General features: G+C 44.7%; 2 protein-coding genes across 4 annotated transcripts; one reads left to right on the top strand and one right to left on the bottom strand.

Moving 5' to 3' along the window:
- Positions 1 to 9,576: 9,576 nt before the first annotated feature.
- On the bottom strand, positions 9,577 to 18,690 carry LOC117843566 (protein transport protein SEC31 homolog B). Of its 3 annotated transcripts, none has more exons than XM_034724210.2 (22): positions 18,203 to 18,690; positions 18,071 to 18,128; positions 17,857 to 17,979; positions 17,096 to 17,195; positions 16,959 to 16,995; positions 16,758 to 16,863; positions 16,444 to 16,501; positions 16,240 to 16,337; positions 16,019 to 16,138; positions 15,519 to 15,561; positions 15,018 to 15,145; positions 14,815 to 14,942; positions 14,220 to 14,736; positions 14,041 to 14,133; positions 13,161 to 13,346; positions 12,877 to 13,087; positions 11,927 to 12,033; positions 11,664 to 11,807; positions 11,074 to 11,205; positions 10,708 to 10,993; positions 10,218 to 10,456; positions 9,577 to 10,089 (listed from the first exon to the last, which is right to left on the bottom strand). In XM_034724210.2, exons 1-22 carry the CDS (start codon positions 18,520 to 18,522, stop codon positions 9,997 to 9,999), a joined length of 3,327 nt encoding a protein of 1,108 aa, XP_034580101.1. In that variant the 5' UTR covers positions 18,523 to 18,690; the 3' UTR covers positions 9,577 to 9,996. The 3 variants fall into 3 exon arrangements, with proteins under 3 accessions (XP_034580101.1, XP_034580099.1, XP_034580100.1); XM_034724208.2 differs by having other exon boundaries at positions 11,664 to 11,810; positions 18,203 to 18,689; XM_034724209.2 differs by having other exon boundaries at positions 11,664 to 11,810; positions 17,096 to 17,192; positions 18,203 to 18,688.
- A 2,055-nt stretch (positions 18,691 to 20,745) lies between these two features.
- LOC117846399 (glyoxylase I 4) lies at positions 20,746 to 21,906 on the top strand. Its single transcript, XM_072291993.1, has one exon. It carries the CDS (start codon positions 20,798 to 20,800, stop codon positions 21,404 to 21,406), a length of 609 nt encoding a protein of 202 aa, XP_072148094.1. The 5' UTR covers positions 20,746 to 20,797; the 3' UTR covers positions 21,407 to 21,906.
- The last annotated feature ends 259 nt before the right edge of the window (positions 21,907 to 22,165 follow it).

Raw genomic sequence — 22,165 nt, 5'->3', positions numbered from 1 at the left:
CAAACACAGCTAAGAAATGGTGACTTGTATAAGAAATTGTAACATATACTAGTATTTGCGACTTTATGGCTGGTTTTCGATAGATTGCTGGGTCATAGACAACCCACCTGTATTGTGAAACAATAGACGGCGATCATTGGAAAATGAGTGTAGTGAAGCCGGTCTATCTCTTATGTACATAACTGAAATCATTTGCTAATTTTAAATATCAAGACATACTAGCAAGTAAAGATAGTTCATTCCGCAGCCATATCTTCTTAGTATACATCACGGCTCTACGAAATAAACTCTAGCATATGTATTGTCACTTCTTAAGGCAGATAGGAGTAAGACATTGTGCCGTGTGGCATTTTTTTATGAATTATGATGCGTATTTGATACTTTCTATTTATCCCACGTCATATTATTTAGTCATAGGCAATCCACATATACAATGAAAAATATCATGGAAGATAATTGTTGAAAAAAATTAGCCTATTAATGTTAGTCTATCCCTTACACAAGGGAAATGCTTGCATCTAAATCGTTAAATCAAGCTTTAGACTCCTATAGTAGTAACAAATTCTAGTCAAAATGACAACTATAGCTCTTTTGCAAACATCATAGCTTGATAAGAAGGACAAATACAACTAAGACATAATGATATACAAGAGTATTTTTTATAACATACTGCCAATATGTCACCACTTCTTAAAAAAACCAGTAAGTTATGACATGTTGTATACGTTGTTACATATAACAGAGAGTAAATAATACTTGTCTTGCACCAGGTTGCTCGGTCATATATAACTCGCATATTGTTAAAAAAATCAAAAACGTGAAACTCAATAATAAATCATGCATCATCCTTCTAAGGTAGACCAATAAGCACCCTTGCCATGTCCTCTTAGTTACCACATAGAATGAACTAAAAGCACACTAATCTAAGGATACATGCATACACTTGCATATTAAAGAAAATATGTAGGTAAAAATTATGATGCCAATAGCTTTATAGTAAGATGATACTATAATTGTCATTTCTTAAAAAGAAACTCAATTAGACATGCAAACCATGGAATTTATTTTTTGTGAGATCAATCTTTCGGCCTATCCCTTGCATTGCATTGATATTGTGAGTTGCATTGCACCTGCGAAGTTGTCCGGTGTTGTATGGATTTTTGCCTTTGCTTGCTTGGGAGATTGGGGGTGAGTCTGAGTTGGCATATGTCAGGCTGGAGGGTGGTTTGAACATTGGGGTTGGGGTCCATTTAGAATTATTTTTTGAGGGGCAGCAAGCCATCTCAATTTGATTTGACCAAGCAACCCACCAATTGCATGTTCGTCTCAAAAGCAACATCATGACGAGAAAATAACTTGGCCCATTCAAAAACAACATAAATACGGTAACAAAAGAGGAGAAATGCGTTGGGTGCATAGTTCTAGATCATGATGTAAGCTGTAATTAAGAGGGCGGGTCTTGAGTAACATCACACTAGCATCACTATAATAAACACGGTACTTGCAGAACAAGATGCTTTAAGAACGGGATTAGAAGTATGTTTAGCACTTAGTACCACTCCTATCAAGCAATCAATTCTAGATACTGTTTCATCGAGATATACTTGAAGTTCACCTGCCAACTCAAGCACCTACCTCGGTTAGTACAAGCAAGTACTCAGAGAAGGATTATCTCTAGTAACTTTGCATAGTACATCAGTAGTAGTAATGCTACGTTACACAAAATATTGAACTAAATTTTGGCATATTTATTGCATATAATGCAGTATTTTTTTTACTGGTTCCATACGGGAATTAGTTTGTTTTATGTAAAATTACTATGTTTCAAACACCAAATTAAACATGTCCAAATAAAAGGGGTGGTGTGCCGTATGGGGCTTGAATTGGAAATGATAGGAGCTGATCAAGACAAGCAAACCGTTCGGTCTTTTGTCTACACGGTGAGCATGCGTTTGACCTGTTAAGTGTCCTCTAATGCTAGCTTTTGGAGAAAGAAAGCAACGGATCATTACACTTTCCGTGAGCTAGCTTTCTGATGCAGGCTCGTAATATTGTATCGCTCCTATGATGCTGACAAACCAAGTAGCACTCCGTGCTACTTTCTGTTAGATCCTACCACTAGCAAAGCTTGAATCATATCATAATGCAGTGCTCAATTAGAATTAGTGCATCGTGATTTTTAAAAATATATTTAATTTTCTGCTTCAGTTTGGATGAATATGTTGCCGGATGATCATGCGCGTCTGCAAAAGGAACATGTGAACATGTAGCTGCATGTGTTTAGTGAATGGCAATTTTAAAGGAAAAAAAAATAGAGTGCAAATCAGTAGTGTGACGAGACCGTGTAAACTACTTCGATTATTTGCAGATTTCTTGACCAAAAAAACCATAATGGCGTCACCAAAGCAGGTAGTTCAACGCTGACAAAGTCTAAAGGCTTGTAAAGCAAATTATAGAACGGATCAAAGTGACATGAGGAATCAGTCCTTTTAACTTGTGCTCCTTATTTATAAAAGTCATGTGGTGTGAGGCAGGTGTTCACCTAATGACCAGTTAGAGCACCATTGGAGTAGGTGAAATGCAGGGGCCAGGCCGCCAGGCCGGGGTTGGTACTTCACTTACCAACAGACTTAGAAACAAGATTCTTCTCCTCCCATGGCACCAAAAAGAGATCAAACCATATCAGACTAATTTCATAACTAATTAACAACCATTATGGTTGCATATAAATCAAAGACTGGCCGGGGTTGGTTAGTTAGGGTCATAGGAGGGCGGTTGGCTATTGGCCATGGCACTACCTTTGTTAGGCCACCAAGCTATAGCTAGCAAGAAAGGCACCAACTCTGTTTTTTTTTTTTTTTTTTTTTGCTATTCCCTTTTCCTAGGTTTTTTTAATTCGTTTTTGGACGTGAAAGAGACCAAGCTTGCCAGCATTAGCTGGACCTGTGCTGCCGTGCACCAGGAGGAGAGGCCCCGGCTGGAGCTCGAGGACGAAGTGTGTGACGGGTTTGTAAAGATGCTTCGATTCGAGCGTGCGATGAGACGACGCGATAAGGACGGGCGCCGGTAGGATGATGGAGGCGTAGAGCTCAAGATCGCCGGAGCGGATGCCGACGGCGACGGCGACGGCCGGGGTTTCCTTGACCCGCGCCCGCCCTCGCTGGCTGGCGCGGTCGCGCCCGGCTGTCCGTTGGCGCGTCGCTGCGCCGTCGCGTTGCGTGCGCAGACCGCCGCCAAGGCCGTCGTCGCTTTTTTTTTTTTTTGATGCACGGGAAACCTTGGGAGAAGAGTAAACACGGTGCGGCCGGAAAAAGACGATGAATATTCCTCAAATCAAAAAAAGAAAGAAATTCGGTGAATAAAATGATTTTCTTTTTTGCCGGGTCTCTGGCCGGTGCGACACGTTTCCGCGGCTGCTGCCAGTGATGACAGTTTTTTAATGGCGCTTCTTTTTTGACGAGGGCAGCAGGCAGCACCGCAGCACACGGAGACGGACGGGAATTTTCACGACGGCTAAAAATGGTCTGAAACAGGCGAGCAGAGGACTCGTCAGAAATGTTATTTCTGACCGGTGCTACGTATACGTACGACGATGCCAAGCTGGCATGCACCGTACGTCCTCATCAGGTGTGTATGTAGTGACGACGAGCCAAGTCGCTGTACCGTGCGAATCTCTCCTGACGAAGTCAGCAAGTCGCCATTCAGAGTCTCACGGCGGCACACGCCGTGTAAAAATCCGCACGGTCCTCCTGGGCCTACATGTCAATGTCACCCCTCGACAGCTTCTCGCAAATCTGAGGAGGATTTTTTTTTGTTTTTCTTTTTGGTGAGTGTGACTAGAGATGGCTTATTTAATTTCTTGAGCTATATGATTTGCTAAGACCGTGAGATGGCTTTGTCCGTACCCCCTATCTAGCTAGCTAGCATTTGTGCGCAGGGTATATCTAGCATGTGTGCGCAGGGACGGATCCAGGATTAGGCATAAGGGGGTGCTAGCCGTCTTGTAGTAGAGCTAATTCTCAATTTCATGTGCTATCTTCAAAGCTAAATGCCTAATTTTCAGCATGTTCGGGACGCTGCTTTGCAGCTGCCTGCTGCTAGCAGCAGGCAGGCAGCGTGCAGCGGTAGCCGTTCGAACACGTTGTTTACTTGCACATTCATAGGCTACTCCATGCTCACACACACACACCACAATTTTAGATAGTGGGAGAAAATAGTTCAAGCTAGCCTCCCCATCGTGCGCATAGAGCCATCTACCACACCCCACTGTACACTAATACACACACAAGTAATTAAGTTAACCATCCTTTCCCAATCTAAACCGCGAACCTACCCACATACTAGCACAACTTGGAACACAAAAAAGGTCAAAAACTATTGATCGCGGTTAGGAACGGACGCTAACGCTCGTGAACCCGCTAATAAATCTATAGCAACAACTAGCCCTCTTGACATGACACCGTGACACGAGCCCTGATCGATCGATCGACCGGTGCGAGAATGACATGGCATCAACTAACCACCCAGCCCTGGAGGATAAGCTAACCCCGCGGGGCTGCAGGGAAAGGCCCCGAGTGCGCGTGGGCGCGCGCGTCGTGAAAACGATGCGACGTCACGCGCGGGCCGCCCGCCGGCCGAACCCGAGCGGGGACGAGGTGGTCGAGGTGTCACGGGGCGACCGGCCGCGGCATGGATGATCGCCCACCCAAACCAAACCCGCCCAATGATGATCCCGCGATCGCGACGGCTCGCGCGCGAGGCCCGGAGCCCAGTCCTCGTCGTCGTCGTCGTTAGCCACTCGTTCCGCTGCAGCTTCCTTTTCTTTTCCCCCCCTCCTCCCCTTCTGATCGGCCGTCGATCGCCGCCGTGTAGCTGTGGCCAGGGCCGGTCGTGCACAGTGCACGAGTACTTTCTGCGAGACTCTGAGATAGGAAAAACGTACGAGATGGACGTTACTCGTAATCAAACTCGCCCAACTTTCGATGGAAATAAGTAATTTGGACGAGGCATCGATTCAACATCCTGCTCTGTTCTTCAGCGAGAGATACGTACACGAGTCTCGTTTGGAACGCGGGGATTTTGTCAAGACGTACGGGAACTACCCCGTTTTCCACGGGAATGCACACTGTTTCTTTCAAACAGGGGCCTTTAACGATTGGCCCGTGACTGGCAGTACTACTACTGTGTACATGAGTGTGTAGGACGCCACGCACGGTCTCATCGTTTTGGTTAGTTGAGACGCAACCCGTGCTATTTTGTGCTACAGGCGTGCACTCTTTTTTCTTTTTCTTTTTTGCGAATAGAATTTTTCGGCGCGCTCGTGACACGGTTGCTGGCTGCGTTTGCACGCTGGCCAATCAGCCGGGTTGGACGCACGCGTAGGCTAGCACGGCGCCGCGCCGCGCTGGTATTTGTTCGTCAGTGCCCTTCCAGCGTCCACTGTCGTAGCGTGACAATGATAAGATCATAGGAACAAAGCAAGTATCATTCGATGTGTATTCTACTTGTATACTCCTACTGAACCTACCGATGGTATGTATTCATTTTTTTTTTAAAAAAAAGCTTCTTTTGGCTGCTGCCAATCAAATAACAATAATTGGGCGCGTATGATTGGAGCTCTCTCCAGCTTTTGTTCTCCCCCATCTCTCGTGAATGTGTGTGGTGTGATCATGCCGTTTGGCTTTTGCCTCTATGGACGTCCCTTTTGGTTTCGAGCATGACTTCTTATCCACTCGCCACTTCATTTTGCAGCTTTCAGTTCCGGAGGTGTATCGTGACCCCATGAAAGCAGAAATGTGTGTGGCGTATATGTTGGGCTTCTTCTTTTTTTAAGAAAAAAAAATCAGAGTGAAGGCTTTGATTTTCAAGTGCCTATGAAAAATATTGGGTTTTATAGGTTTATTAATTATTGCATTATCCGAATTCTGTTGATGACGATGAAAGGATGTGCTGCTGAGTCACTTATAAGTCCCTTGATTTTTTTTTTCGTGATGGGATATCCTGAATTTCATGATCGAAGCAAAAAAAAAAATTACATGCCGTGTTGCTGTTAATGGTTGATCGTGCATCCCGGCTCTTATGTCTATTACGTACTTGTTTTCCCGTGTTTGTAACAGTGCTGAACTGAAAGAAACTCCACGAGAGACAGATCTTCTCACCGAGTAATCATCACCACATCGGAGTTTCCAGAATCTTCGCGTCCGAAAGGGATGCGAGCTGTTGCTTGGGCATCAGAAAGCAAGGGGTGACTTTTTAACACTGCACGTAAGCAGAGCGTTTCGCTTGGATCCTGAGGAACCAGGAACTGAGGCCTATCCATCCGCTTCAAGAGCCACAAACAAACAATACTTCCGGCGATCCGAAACCGAGGCCTTTCTGTGGTTCATTGCAACTGGCAAAAGCCAGCTTAGAGCTGAATCATGTGTGCTCCAACATGAGGCAGCAAGCTTTCTTCTTGAAACTTGCACTCGTTGCTTCTCTTCGTTGTTTAGCATTTCTAGAACTGCTCTACTTCAGTCCCAAAGGAAACAGGAAAAAAAAAAGTGATCTGTCATTTCTCGGCAACGAACATTAGAAAAATTTCGAAAGTAAGCTTTGACAACATGCAGTTTTGCACGGGATGAAATTAAGCTTTGGGGTTTGTACATCGCCGGTCCTGTTTGACCCATTCTGTTCTTGATCGGCTGCATTTTGTCAAACATCTCTTCAACATTTCTTTTACCAAATATTAAAAGTGCTTGACCTTCCTGGTGCTGTTCAGAGAGAATCCTAGATATTTCGATCGCTAGATTAGAACGGATAGATGGATCATGGAGAAATCCAAGTGCCATTACAATAGCCATTTACCCAAGGTGCTGCATGTGGGGGTCCATGTGCCATCCATCTGCAGTACATCTGCAAGAATGCCTCTGCTCCTGCCCTGCCCTTCAGTTTTCTTTCATGCATAGCAAAGATCACTGACAGTCTGACACCGTGCCAACAAACAATTAGTTCCTCACAAATTGCTAGCAAGTCAAATTGTACTTGTGATCGCTTTGGGATCCAGGACTGCATCACTGGAGCACTTTTGCTGCAAGCAACCGAGTTGGTGCTAAAATATTCCCCCAGATCAACATGCCGAGAGCCAGTACACGGTGTGGTACTGCCGTGACCATCAACGTCTGCTCCGCCGGCAGCTAAGAACTGTTACCAGCTGAGCCAAGTGCCATGGCTCTGCAGCAATCCGGCCAGTGTGGTAGGGGCAAGCCGGGACCGGTGGTTGAGCTGAGGATAAACTAGTGCTGTACAGCTTGGAGCTGAGGAGGACGAGGAGATCAGAAGCAGGGGATGATCCCTGTTGCCTCATCAATGCTAATCCCGATGCTTAGCGCTTGACGGTGTAGCATCATGTCTCGTAATAATGAACGGCTATGTGCGTTCGCGCAGAGGCCGGAATATATTCATGCTCCGCTGTCTAGAAAACGCAACAGGTTAGGAGGGTAGAGCAGCATCAAGCTGGTACAGTGCTGGTACTATACTAAGTCCATGGATTTGGATGTTCCTGATGACATAAACCTGATTGGATTAAGATAAAGCTGCCGACCTAACGCTGCCACCAGTGAGACCCTGTACATGACATGACAAGGAATGGATTGGGATTGGGACTGGATTGCATCAGCATCAGCAGCAGCAGCAAATAATTCGTTGTGGGAATCAGGATAAGTTGGTGGTTTATTGGGTGGTTCTTGGGGCGCTAAGCTGTTATTAGTATATGATGATGGCTGCTTGCTTTGGTCCCCAGCTCTTGGATGGGTAGGAGGACAGTTGAAACCACCGGGGGCAGGCAGCTTTCCTTTCTGTGCTCCGGTGGGGGCTACTGGTTCCTCCGCTGGTGTCTGGCTGCCGGCGGCGCTGGATTCTTGTTCGCCCTTTTCGCATTTAGGACGGCACGTAACTGTCTGTCCAACACAGCAATCGGAATGCACCTATCCAGAAATATAACTGCACTTGCACTTGCAGTCAGGTACTTGACGGTGCTATTGTTGTCAGTGCCTCACTGGGTGTTTGTCCAGCTGGACGATTTTGTGACTACCATTCAGAGCTGATGAACCTAGTATACATTGTGCATTCATTCTTCAGAATTTTTTTAAAAAAAATGAGAACCTAATGCAGATTCCAAATCATCACGAAATAATGGTAGCAAAATAGCAGAAAAAGATCCCAAGTCAGTGTGCCTCGCTACCACTATCTGCATCATTACGGGTATCTGCATATTTTCTGTTGTCACAACAGGCACGCACCAACCAGGAAACCAGTGTTCCCTTCATCAGGTACACCAACACAAATAATGTCCCGATAATACTCCCTCCATTCCAAATTGTAGGTCGTTTTGACTTTTCTGGATTCATAAATATTATTATGCATGTAGACATACACTATATCTAAGTGCATAGTATAAACTATGCACCTAGAAAAACTAAAACTACCTGTAATTTGGAACGTGGAGGGAATAATTGATAAGGGAAGGGGAGGCGATCAAATGCTCGTAGGAGAACGGTAGGGCCGTGGGCTGGCTCGCTCATGGCCTACAGGGGTAGGGGAATTTGAGAGCATTAACCTAAGACAAAGTGCATCAGGGAATGCCAGGTTTGAGCAGGCCAAGTTGGCGTGTCGTCGAACTGGCAGCGCACATGCTACGCGATGCTAGTTCGTAGGGGTCTTTGATGCTGAATTGCTGATGCAGATGCTAACTGAAACTGAAACTGAAGGCGTATCAGAGTCGAAAGCACTGGGTGCGCGTTGCTAATGGGAAGTGGATTATGAGCAGTACGAGTAGTAGTGATTAGTAAAGAATTGCTCCTCGAACAGCATAGGGCTTATTCCTGGGTGGCCGAGCCCATCCGGGTGGTTCGTGGAGCAGGGAGCAAGCAACGAAGCGCGCACGCCGAGGCCATGGCCATGTGAGGCGGCCGTGGACGGCGGGAGGCGCCCAGCGGTGTGGCCTGGGTGGGAAGAGAGGGGGAGGAGAGGAGAATTTCCCTCGAGGGGGTGTCGGAAGTTGACCGGAGCACATTCGCAGCGCGCAATCATTCGGAGCTGGCGAATCTAACGGGCCACGCCACACGCTGCAAGTCATATGGCTAGGGGTCTGGATGAGAGAGGAGCCGAATGAATGTGCCTGGGCGTGGTGAAGTGGTGAATCTTCCGAGAACTTCTCTCTGGTAGTGTCTCACACACAGCCAGTCTGCCACGCACGGATTTCGCAACTGGGGACTGGAGAAGGCAGCAGCAGTAAATTTAGGCTGTGTAATGATCCGATTACGTTTATTACCTTCTGCAAGTTTGCAAGGATCGGTGAACATTAACTGAAACTGAAATCTTCACAATTAGGATCTCTGGGTGCAGAGGATCGCAGAACAATTGTGCGCAGTGTTGCTTCCAAATATTAGTGCAGTACTGCGAAGTCACGAAACACCGTCACAAGGTTGATGCACGAAAGGCGTAAACGGGAACTCGGACGAAAATGGAAACACATACTCGCTGCTATATGCTGCGAATGCACCCTCTGGAATCACTTTGGTCCGTCCAAGCAACATATAAAATCTAAGATTCTGAGAAATTTATTGATTTCTGTTCGCGGTACAAAAGAACAGGCCATTGTCCATCGTATTTTGATCATAGAGTTCTTCCACTGTCAAAAGTGTTTAAAGTTAAAAAAGATAATCAACCAGCTATAACACAGACTAAGTTGCCTCATACAATTAACATCCAAAACCATCAATCCAACACCTGATCATCTTACCAAGAAATGTCGAAAAAGAAAACTATTATCAAAATGTATAACAGCACCGAAGTAACAGACCACTTTCACCAAGCTTAAGGCAGAATCGGGAGACCTGAACAAAGAAGCAGGATAACACCCCTGTGCTGGCGAACCCACTGAATTGCTAAAACTAACATCTCTGACAAGCAGAAAATGTGTATACAGGACTGGCTGCAGGAGAAAGCCACACAGGTTTACATTCTGAAGTTCTGCCGTGTCTTGATCATACGCTTCAATGCCGCAAGCCAAAAGTTGCACTCATCCCAGTCACTTGTTGTCAAGATTACCTGACACCATTCAACAGTCGTCAATGGTTAGAATCAGACACAATAAAAAATAGCATCCATCCACTTGTAACAGAACATAGGAAAAAGAGACTCTACAAAAACTAATAGCACGAATGAATAAAATGTACCTGGAGGTGCATCGCCGTGGCAAAATCACTACTATCAAGTGCACTGCACAGCTGAATGAGTTTTGATGAAACATTTGGAGATATGTCGCCACTATTTAGTTTGGCGAACAATGCCCCTATTTTCCTGGAATTGTCTTCGATTTCACGCTTTTTTGCCTGAGTAGCTTGTGAACCCCCAAGGGCTTTGGATGTCTCATCAAACAATCTGGTCAATGTTGCAATAACAGGCCTCAATTCACCTGCAAAACACAATCAGAAAAGTCAATACCACGTTTCCTAGCAGCATAAGGTATTTATTTGGTACAACTGAAATGTAGAACCAATCAAATCACATAACAGGTCAGGGGACAAAATGTTCCTCAAAACCAGAATAGCATAAATAAGCTTATTTAGCATGAACATGATGAGTCTTGTAGAATACTTTACAGGCAAATGAAACAAGAAATCCAATAACAACGAATATAAGCCCGTGTATCTGCATTCCACATACCAGACACCTTAGATGTATCAGCTGTCTGCACAGTCGGGGGAGGTGCAGGAGGAGCTGCTTGTGCCTGTGCTTGTGCCTGTGCCTGTGCCTGTGTTGGACTTGAGGGCTGCGCAGGACTCAAGCCAGGCCTCTGAACAAAGCCTTGATTGGTTGATGGCATAAACCTGGCCGTTGAGTTAGTTGCAGCAGAATGGGGAAACATCTGGTTAGGGACCGTTCCTGGTACAGAGGCAGTAGGACCAAGAGAAGGGACTGGTGGAGTAGAATATGGCTGGTTTGCAGCAGGCTGTATAAACCAGAGATCAGTTTTTAATTTAATTGATATAATGCAAACAGATGGTAAAACTAAGTGAGCATTATATCTACCATGTAAAGCTGGGAACCCAAGGTATTAGGTTGGTGATATTGTTCTGCGTTTTTCAGACCCATTGGGTTTGCAGGAGTAAATGTCTTTACTGTTTGCGGTGGTGCCTGTACAGGAGCAGAACCTTGTGGTAGCTGCAAAAGAAAACAAACAGTTATGGTAAGCATGCACAAATAATATGGGGAGAACAAAGCGCCCACTAACTTCACATGAAGTGAAAATAAGTTTGTCAAAGTAGGATATACTTCAGCAACAAAAGCTACAAACACATGGGGTCTTCCATGTCCAGATATGACACATCATATCCAACATTATATTTAGATCTTTCATTCAAAGCACAGTACGGGAAACACAAATGGAAACTTCATTTGATATTCCACTGTCTCACAGACATGTGGCACAAGGAAATGTCAGTGAGACAGGAGGCAAATTCGCTCATATTCCCATATAACATACTAAAACCCCCCCCCCCCCCCCCCCCCCCCACACACACACACACACCCTGAGCAATCATACTGCCTAGGGTAGTTCTCATATATGAAACATGATACTCGAGAACTAAAAAAGAAAAAGGGTTTCCTGAATCACATACCTGAGAGCTGATCGGTGCACTTGGTGGAACAAACATTTGAGATTGTGGTTGAGGTTGATATGGGTTGTTGTATGCAAAGGCTGCATTAGATTGTTGATGGTAACCATCTGAATATGTGCTACTATGCAGATTATACGATTGTACCTGCTGTTTGCGGAAGTCAGAACATTAGTTTGCAAAATCAACATCTCCAGCAAACATATTACTAGTTTATTCCTACAACAATGGAAATTTGAACTAGGAAACAATTTACAAGAGGAAACCTGGTGAAGATTCTGAGGCTGGTCTTGGGTGATATAACTATGATTTGTGACATAGGGGGAACTGGCGCCAGTACTATCAGACAAAGAACTCCTAGCAGCATCATTCTCTGGAAAGTGTACCTCTAATCAACAATATGATATAAAATCGCATGTCTCATCATCACTATGTTAGCACAAAGGAAACATGATTTTACTCTGCGACATAAAAGTGAAACAGAAAACTGTATTGTGCTGTAAATTTAAATGCAATACCTACATCTCAGATGCATAGAGTATTAAAGTAAAACTTTGTGCAAAAATTTTAAACCAAGGTAGTTCACTTATTTGCTGAGGCATGTAAGCAAAAGAGAAAAGTTTAAAAGAGTCAAGGGAAAATGTATTGTTGATACCTTCACTACTTAAAACATTTGAGTTGGTGGTTGTGATAGGTTCTCCCAGGATCTTCCGCAGACTGGTCTTTGTGTGTATATGGATGTGGTATGGTGGATCTTTTCATGGAAGTGTTACTTTAATTCAAATGAATTATGATATTAACAATACCTCATGATACATAGCCACATTAAAATTTGTATGATTAATGAAACAAATACTTATGCTTATTTGAGATCTGTTGTGATTCGCAGGCATTTGACAATAACAAGTTCAAAATTTTAAGTTCTGGCAGCAGTAAGAAAGTAATACTTTAGCCAAAAGCTGAAGGAACTAGCAAGACACTTGACAGCAAACTGAAACACCAAAGACAACAGGATAAAACACTTTAGATTTATACTACAGTGAGGTGATGAAAGGTGTTAGATGGCCAAAGCTTTTCAATACGCTTGGAGCAAATGCCTCACTCAACAGTCAACACAATAATGCGAATCTATAAACCAGTGAAAATGCATAAAAAATTAAACCAACAGGAAACAGCAAGAAAACCAAATCAAGTGATTCTATAAGTTTGTGCCAACCTTCTGTAGAAAGTGCAATTCTATCTCTCAAAATTGCCAGCTCATGTGAATGCTCATCTGATCCCAACAGTTTCAAATACTCCATTGCAGTCTTAAGAAGACCTTGACTGGCCAACAGTTCAGCATAGTTCTCAACAAGCTTAGAAAGTGACGCGCTAAATCTCTTGTGGCCTGTAGCAAGGGCGAGAGTAATGGTCTTTTCCATCAAATCCTGCAAACACTAGTCGATTACAAACTGTTGGGAGAAAGCCATGGGGCAATGAACTTTTAGTATCCAATTATACCTGGAGAAGATCAACATAAGTCTGCCCCCCATCTTCAGACTTCAAGTTGCGAGACCATATTTCCACAGCTTTGTCAATATTTCCAGCACAGATGTAACAGAGAGTTGCAGCTAGTGTATCTCCAACACTGAGGAGTCTAGATGCAAGTGTGTCACACAAAACATTCCATTCCTCTTTCCGCGCAAACTGTTGCAAGTTAACAGCTACATAAGCTTTCAAATACAAGCAAATACTGGCTATTACCATAAATTTGGAACTGAAAAGTCACCAACCCAGCTACCCCTGTTTCACTGTTTATCTAGAGAACAACAATTACTATATTCGGTATACCACCAAAATTTGTTCGATAAGGATTTAATTTCAGCTAGGCCAGAGCAAAATGGTTAGGCAGGGTGGTCAGATAGGCCCACTTTTCCTATGTGAGTACCCTACCCGAAAAAAGGGATGTAAAATCATCAAATGTTCACCTGCCACTGTTTTAACACTGCTGCTCCAGTTTAAGTCATTGCATTACATGGGGACCCAAGTACCCAACTCATGAACCATGCAGACCTGAGCTAACTTCCAAAAAGCCAGTATTTTCCATCCATCTAACAGACCCACCGAATTTTCATAACTAGGACTATACATTAGTACCAACATTGTGGTAACACGCATCAGACAAATGCCTCTAAATCAGTTCAGTCTTAAGTAAATACATGAGAAACAACGAAAAAACGCAACAGCACTTTAGGCCCATCTATGAAAGCTTGAAACCATCATTGGAGTAATTTTTCTAGACCAGAAGATATCACAAAAAAACACACACAAATTGGTTGAACAAGAGGCAAAGTTGCAACTTGCAATACGCCAATACATCCAATGTCTTAAAGGCACTTACTGTGCACAGTAGCGCAAGAGTTTCTTTCCACGAACTTAGTGGCCAAGTACTCACGAAACTCATTAAATCATTGCCCACCATAGCAGAAACAACCTGAGTTTGAAACAAATAAATAAGGATACTTATCAAATGTATACCTAAAATAAAATAGGGATATTAAATAGAGAATACAATTAAACCTTTAAGTAGGGCGAGATACTCTTTCTAAGATACTGATTTCTTGTGCTTTCCCATAGAGCAGAACCACCAGCATGGGCAATAACCAGAGCATCAGCCATACGATTTGCAGCAAGGCACTGGTTAACTGCACCTTTGTAGTCTCCAACAACCAATGCATGTTGAATGCTCTTGTCAATTGATGGATCAGATGGCACAACATCTCCAGGTATTTCCTGCTCTATCTGTTCACCATTTGTAGAAATTGATTCTTCAGCTAAGCTAGCCTCTGAAGGTTGAGGGTTATTGAAAAAATCATCCCCGTTATCGACAAGAAATTGAGCATCCGCATTATCGGTTGCTGTGCCATGATCAAGATTAAGTGTATCCGCCAATGTTTGGCTCAGTTCATCAGTTGAATCCACAGTTGGTGCCTGAGGCGGTTCAAAGCCAAGATGAGCAAGTAATTTTGTCCTTGCAACATCCCCATCCTCAAACATAACCCTTAAGAAGCCCCATGTTTCTCTCTCCTCATCAGATCTGCTCAAAACATGCATATCATAGAGTTAGTTATCATGCAAAGGTTAGGGAATGTTCTACTAAAGGGTAAGCGCATACAATGATTCTTGTGATTTTTTTTCACACAGAGCACGCAGCGAACTCTTGTCACCATTCTGTATAGCAGCTTCAAATTCAGTTGACCGGCTCACCAAACTTTGCTCAATCACCAAATTGTGTACATGCACCTATAAATATATGTATATATTAACACAGGAACTTGAAAAGAAGAATAAAGCAGGGAAGCAAATAAGAAAACAAACCTCAGAAGTAGACGCTTGTGCGCCTTGGGTGGGTGCTGCTGGATGGAAAGCAACAAGTTTACCACCAAAGCCAAAAGATGCACCAGTGGGGCATTTCAACCATTTTGGAGCTGGAGCTCTTGGACATGCTGAATATATGTTATTATTGGTCATCAGATGAATCATATCAAAGATGGTATGCACAACATTATAGCTAGCACAATAGTAACTGCTGAGGTTATTGAGTTGATACTCTGTATAGACTAAAGAAATAGTATAAGCTTTTCATTCAGTGATTATTGGTCAGTGGTGATGACCTAAAAGCCCAATGTATCGCAGCAATTTTGCTCAAATCCAAGTTCGGACATAGAAAAAAATGATTAATACGTGGCATTCAGCCTTGTCATGAAATGATGGAAGTTTACTTTCAGAAAATGGATGTACACAAGATCAAAGGCAATAATCTAATTGAAAATTTGGTTATCCTAGAAGTGTAAACAACCCGCAGTATGCTAAATGTACCTGGGGCACCACCAGCATCACCAGCTGCATAAAGTCCAGAGAACTGTAAAAGATAAATAAATTTAGGGTATCTAGCTTTGTATGCCAAAAAAAACATGAAAGTACGTTCAGACCCACAAATACTATAATGTGGTGAAGGATGAAGTCAATTTGATAGCAACAGAGGTATACAGAGTAAGGAAGGTATTATGCTGTGTTTAGCTTGGCAACTTCTTAGGCTAATCAAGCAAGGTACTTTGAGAGGTATACAGAGCCGAGGCGCAATAGTTGGATTATACTAGAACTTTATTTAGGACAAACAAACCATATAAAAATGTCACCCTACTTTAAGGATGATAGCAGGCAACAGCTAATAAAATTGTCCATGCAGTATATTATGAAATCAGACACCAGATCCCGAAAATTGGGTGACAATTTGATAGTAAACTCAAATTCCCAAAACAATTTAACAACTGATATTCAACGTATATTCCGAAGTTGAAAATCATAGCTCTCATTACCTCTAGGTTGTATATACCAATTTTCCCATCAAACGAGGATGCTGCTATGACGCCTGGAATTTTTCGATACCAGTGAAGGTCAAAATTCCAATTATCGCTGGTTGGTAGCTCACTAATAATCTGTAAAAAATAATATGATGAAGGCACGGTAAGAAAACAAGTAAAGCATATCAGGAAACAATGTAAGTACTTTGCTTTGAGATGTTTAATTTGCAATATACCTCTCCACTAACAGTATCCCAGCATATTGTTCTATTGTCTTTGGAACATGTAAGCAAGAACGAACTGTCGTAAGGGCACCAGGACATAGCAATCACGCCTGGTCAATGGAAAAAAACACGGATAGAATAAGAAAAAAGTATAAGCAATTTGCGTATATCCGCAAGCACTAGAAAAAAATCCATGAATAAAAGGAGAGAAGAAACCTTTTGAATGGCCAACAAATTCTCTTACAGGTGAAATGGTCTTCCTCACATCCCAAACCTGTGAATATATGAGCAATAATAATATGATATTGATGTAAACGAAGAAAATACTCAGCATAATAAATTTTGTGGTGTGAACTTGTAGGAACACCACTGCATTGCCACCCTTTACTTGGAAAATAACGAAATGACAAGTTGAGTCCAAAAAGATAAAGTAGAAAATTTGTCTATTTGAGTATAGGAGAGGCTCAAATGGAGAAGGTTAGTAAGATACATTTTTATTTGGGGGTGTGAAGTTAAGAAAAGGTAATTACTCTCAGTGAGGGTGAGCTATCGTCATCTGATGCAACAATCAGTTGGGTGGACATGTCTGGGTTCCATTGAAGAACAGAGGATTTCCTTCTAATAGAATCTGAAAAGCTGTTCAACAGTTTAAATTTATTAATCCAAACCACAGATTGTATCAGTAAGAGATCATGAAAGTGCAGAAGTAACTCGACAGCTACCATAATTACCTAGTCAGTGGTTTCTGGTTCCTTAAATCCCAAACAACTGCAGGGCAAAAAAAATTTATCAGATATGACAATTACAAGTCCAAGTGACAGTAATTTATAGGTAAACCTACAGCAGAAGCAACCACAGTTTCCTTTACCTGTCATCCCATTAGTAGATGTGGTTGCTAATATATGTTGAAACTTGGGATTCCAGGATAAACAAGAGATTTCTGCTTGGGCGCTGGAACCAACACTCTGCTAGAATTACAAGAATCATTAGAAACTAGTAAAGTTTTAGCAAAATAATGTCACCAAAAAATGGTGCCATAATTGAAAGATTTAAATAACACTAAATGGCTTATAAAGTGGTTTACAACTCTGCTACATACAACTAAACCTCAGATTCAATGCAGTCTTAATAACATAATCCTATCGAGCATGTAAAATAACATGCAAGCTCATGAAAAATAGGGTGGGAGATGCACAATCTGTCTGCAGCAAGCTAACATTAAGGATCTACAAATAGATTTGTTTGGCCTCTAACAAACAACTAGTGTAACACAGGTGGAAAAATTGAGGTCATAAAAGCTACAGCTATAATTTTATTTAGACAGTCAAACAACCCCCAGTTTCATCCCTGCATCAAATAGAATTGCCAGTTCTGCTTGTACTGAAAACTAAATAAGAAACACGAATGCTACTTCATTATACTAAAAGTATGGTTGTCTGAAAAATGGCATAATCATGCTAGGGCAGCCGTAAGCACACAACATGGAATCATGTTTTCCATGAAATGAAAGCACTTCTGAATCAATATAAGTAGAGAGTAGCGAAACCACACATCTCACAAGTTACCCATCAGGTCACAAATGCTCAATCCTCTTGTATGATAATAAGCTCTGTGCAAAATAACAAGTACCTTGAGTGGTGGGTACACTACTGGCTCGACTGGGTTCTTGAGATCCCAGATGCAAAGCTCCCCCTGCTCAGCCCCTGAAGCGAGCCGATTCGGCGTGAGCTCGCTAAACTCCAATCCACAAACCTGCAAAGCCAACATAAACGCAATCAGCACACGACGCCAATCCCATCAGGACACCAGGCACGCAAACCTAACAATCCAGCCCCACACTCACCGCCCCGGTGTGCTTCTCCAGCCGCGCGACCATAGCATCCTCCGCTTTCCCCTCGGAGCTGAAACAGCGGCAATTCAATCAGAGCGAGAGCAGATCTCGAGTGTGGAACGGGCGAGGGAGGCGGATCCGGACCTGATCATGCTCAGCGGGTTCCACACGGCGACGGAGCCGTCGCTGAGGCCTCCGGCGAGGAGGCCCAGCGCGTAGGAGTCACCCTCCACCGCGCCCGGGCGCGACCAGGAGAGGCGGTTGAAGCGGTCCGGGGAAGGCGCGGAGGCGAGGAGCGGGAGGTCCGGGGAGTCGGACTGGAAGTCGAGGCGGAAGATCTCGATGTTGGCGGACGCGGAGAAGCTGATGTCGACGGCGCCGCTCATGGTGCCGGCGGCGAGGTACGGCGCGTCCGGCGCCAGCGCCGTCAGCGCCGCCCGCTGCGCGCTCTTGATGCACGCCATCGCAGGCGAGACCGCGCAGATCTGGGCGCGCGCGCGCTCTCGAGCTCGCCCAGGGCAGGGGCGTTGCGTTGCACGGATCGGAGGAATTGCGGGGGCGATCTGGAGGCGAGACCGCGAGAGAGAGAAGAAGAGAGGTGGTGGTGCGGCGGGAGAGGGTTGGGGACTTGGGTCGAATCGGTGCGGATCTGATCGGGTTAAAGGGGGGTTTGCGTTTGCCCTGCTGCGTGCTGGCAGTGGCAGGCGTGATTTGGAAGCCTTCGGCCGCGTCATTACGAGTGATCACAACTGTTGGTTTCATCGAACGCGTTGCTGTGTGCCGTTAGATCTGAGGATGATGCATCAGCGCGATAGCGCCTACGTGCAACCTCAAACTTTTGAATCATGTTAATTCAGTTTCAATTTCTTACAAATAAATCAGTATATGAAGAACATATCTATATGTTAATTGTTTTGCTAAAGGCTTTCTTCATGGTATAATACACTAAAGGTAAGTGCATATATCACAATGTTCGATAATCATCAATTATACGATCAACACTTAGCTCTCTACTCATAGCATGAGGAAGAATAATGAACTCTAAAATAAAGTTTGTACTAGTATATGCATGCAAATTTACTAAGATTGCCCCTTTATCACTCCATAAGCCTAGTTGGAGCTAGGCGCCCAGGCACCGTCATGGCATCATCGCATGCTCTTAGTTGTTGTTGCATCAGTGACATCTGAACCTCGACTCCATCTATCTGAGAGGTGGTGCTAAGAACACCACATACCCATCATTAACATGGACATCTTAAAATCTAGTCTTAATTGTAGTTTTTTTCTTATTAAACCATCGTATTCTCTTTTTATCAATAAAGACATGAATGCTGTCACATCATTAAGGAGAAAGAAGAGACTCGAGTGCGAGCGTTAGCACCAATTCTAAAGATTAAGATGGTGGCAATAAGTATGCACAATCACACTGGTTGCTCTGATTTATCCTCGTCACGTCCTCTTATAGGTTATTGGATGTCTATTGAAAAAATATACTACATTGGTTACCCAGTATCTATGGTATCCTATTACACTTTTTCTTATTGATCAATGTAAATGCAATTTCCTTCTATATAATGTAAATGCATTCAACCTACCTCTAACGGCACACCTAGTGTTGGTACCATGTATACATTGTTGTGTAACAGTGTAAGGCGTCCATCTTTGTTATTCACCTGGGGATTTGTTGATTTTCTTTGAAGTCTGCATCAAATTTGAAATCATCTGATTTTTTCATCGAAAAGGGGCACCATTCGTGTACAAATTCAGCGTAAAGATCGGTAGTCAAGAACTTTTAGCACTTAGAGCCTGTTTGGCTCCCACGTGCTAAAGTTTAGCACATGTCACATTGGATGTTTGGATGCTAATTAGGAGTGTAAACATAGGCTAGTTACAAAACTAATTGCACAGATGGAGTCTAATTCGCGAGACGAATCTATTAAGCCTAATTAGTTCATGATTTGACAACGTGGTGCTACAGTAACCATTTGCTAGTGATGGATTAATTAGGCTTAATAGATTCGTCTCGCGAATTAGCGTAGGGGTTCTACAATTAGTTTTATAATTAACTCATATTTAATTCTCCTAATTAGCATCTGAACATCTGATATGACACTGCTAAAGTTTAGGTATAGTATCCAAACATCCCTAGTTTCTTCGAGGGAGAGGAAGACCTCCAGCATTAAAAAAAAAAGACACACGGCTGGACCAAGGACGACTAGAAGTAGGCCCAATAAAATTGCAACCCACGCCCACGCAAAGGCCTTCCAGCTTTCGTATCTCGGCCCATTATCAAGTCACTAACCGCCATCACCCATCAGGCTCAAGTGCTCACTGCTCAGTCGCATTTGCACCGTGGCGGCGTGGCACTGGCACACACTTGCATGGGGGCGCTCACATGCACGGATTTGAGGCAGACCTGCCTGAGCAGCAGTTAGCAGATCTGTCAGCACGCGATCCCGCCGCCCGCCGAGTGCCGACATGACACGCCGCTCTCGACTCCCCCCAGACTGCCGTGGCGAGCCTCTTGGTTGACAACACGGTCGAGGTCAGCCATACATGCAGACCGCATAGAAACGTGGCAAGCCGGCGCGACGGCACGACACGAGCATGCGTGCGCCTAGCCCCGCTCGCATCTATAAGCAGCGCCGCCCCTTCACCTGCAAGCTCGCTATTGCGGCCGCCGTCGTCCACAGGACTCGCGAGCGAAGTGTGTAGAGAACAGAGCAGGAAATTGAAACCATGGGTGAAGAGTGCAAGGAAGCCGCCGGCGGCGCCGGCGCTGGCCGTGCCGCCGTGGAGGGCCCCGTCGACCCGGTCGACTCGGCGAAGCTGTACGAGGACGTGCCCCCGATGCCGCTGATGGCGCTCAACCACATATCCCGCCTGTGCAAGTCCGTCGACGACTCCGTCCGGTTCTACGTCAAGGCCCTCGGCTTCGTCCTCATCCACCGCCCGCCGGCTCTCGACTTCTCCGGCGCATGGCTGTTCAACTACGGGGTGGGCATCCACCTCGTCCAGCGCGACGACGCGCGGAGGGCCCCCGACGTGAGCCCCGCCGGCGAGCTGGACCCCATGGACAACCACATCTCGTTCCAGTGCGAGGACATGGGGATGATGGAGCGGCGGCTGCGGGAGATGCGGATCAGGTACATGAAGCGGACCATCAACGAGGAGGAGGGCTCCCCCATCGACCAGCTCTTCTTCAAGGACCCCGACGGGTTCATGATCGAGATCTGCAACTGCGAGAACCTCGAGCTCGTCCCCGCCGGCGCCCTCGGACGCCTCAGGCTCCCGCGCGACCGCCACAACCCGCCCGTCCGGATGGTCGACGGCGGCGGCGGCGAGTAGGAGGCGAACGCCCGGGGCGTGGCCGTGCCATGCCGCTCGCGTTTTTTCCTTTGCGTGCCCGGCCCGGTGCTCACGAGAAACTCGACCAAGTTAGTAGTAGCTAGCGTCGTGCTGTTTCAGTGCTTCTGAAGCATGTTTAATTTCGCATCGAGAGTTCGGAGTTTTGAGCTGAGAGTTTTTCCTCTCAGGCAGCCGTTGAGGACGTTTTCTGCCGGCGGTGGCTGCGACTGCGACACATTCCACCACACCAACTTCCTGGCGAGGCGGAAGGCCACGCAGTTCGCAGGCGAACCTGCGGCACTCTTCTTCGCCGAGGTCAAGGCCCTTGATCTGAGCTCCTCGGTCCTTTTCTCCGAACCCTGATCGCGCCCGGGGTTTCTCCGAACCTGAGGCATTTTCCTTTTGGCAGGGAGCTTGAAAGCGGGCAATCGGAGCTTGAAAGTGTACACTGTTTGTGCTTGCGGACAGTATGAATGGAAAATAATGTTTGTTTGTGTTCATATTGTCCACTGCTTATTTTTTTCCCTGTCCATTTATTTGGTTTGTTTTCTGTTATGAGATTGGTGATCTGGGATCATAGTTGCATGGGTAATTTTCTTATTCCACTGCTCATGTGGCCTATTTATGCCTTTTTGTGTTATCTCAGCATGTGTTTATTGTATCCATCCTCCTTGAGGATGTAGGAGGGTGCCAGGCCATGGTCTTTTGGCCTGAGTTATTGTTCTGAAAAACTTTTCTTTCTATGTATAATGAAAGGCA

This window comes from Setaria viridis, chromosome 2, assembly GCF_005286985.2.
Source record: "Setaria viridis chromosome 2, Setaria_viridis_v4.0, whole genome shotgun sequence".
Taxonomy (NCBI): domain Eukaryota; kingdom Viridiplantae; phylum Streptophyta; class Magnoliopsida; order Poales; family Poaceae; genus Setaria; species Setaria viridis.
Note: the sequence above shows the minus strand (reverse complement) of the source record. Positions and strands in the feature narration are given on the sequence as shown.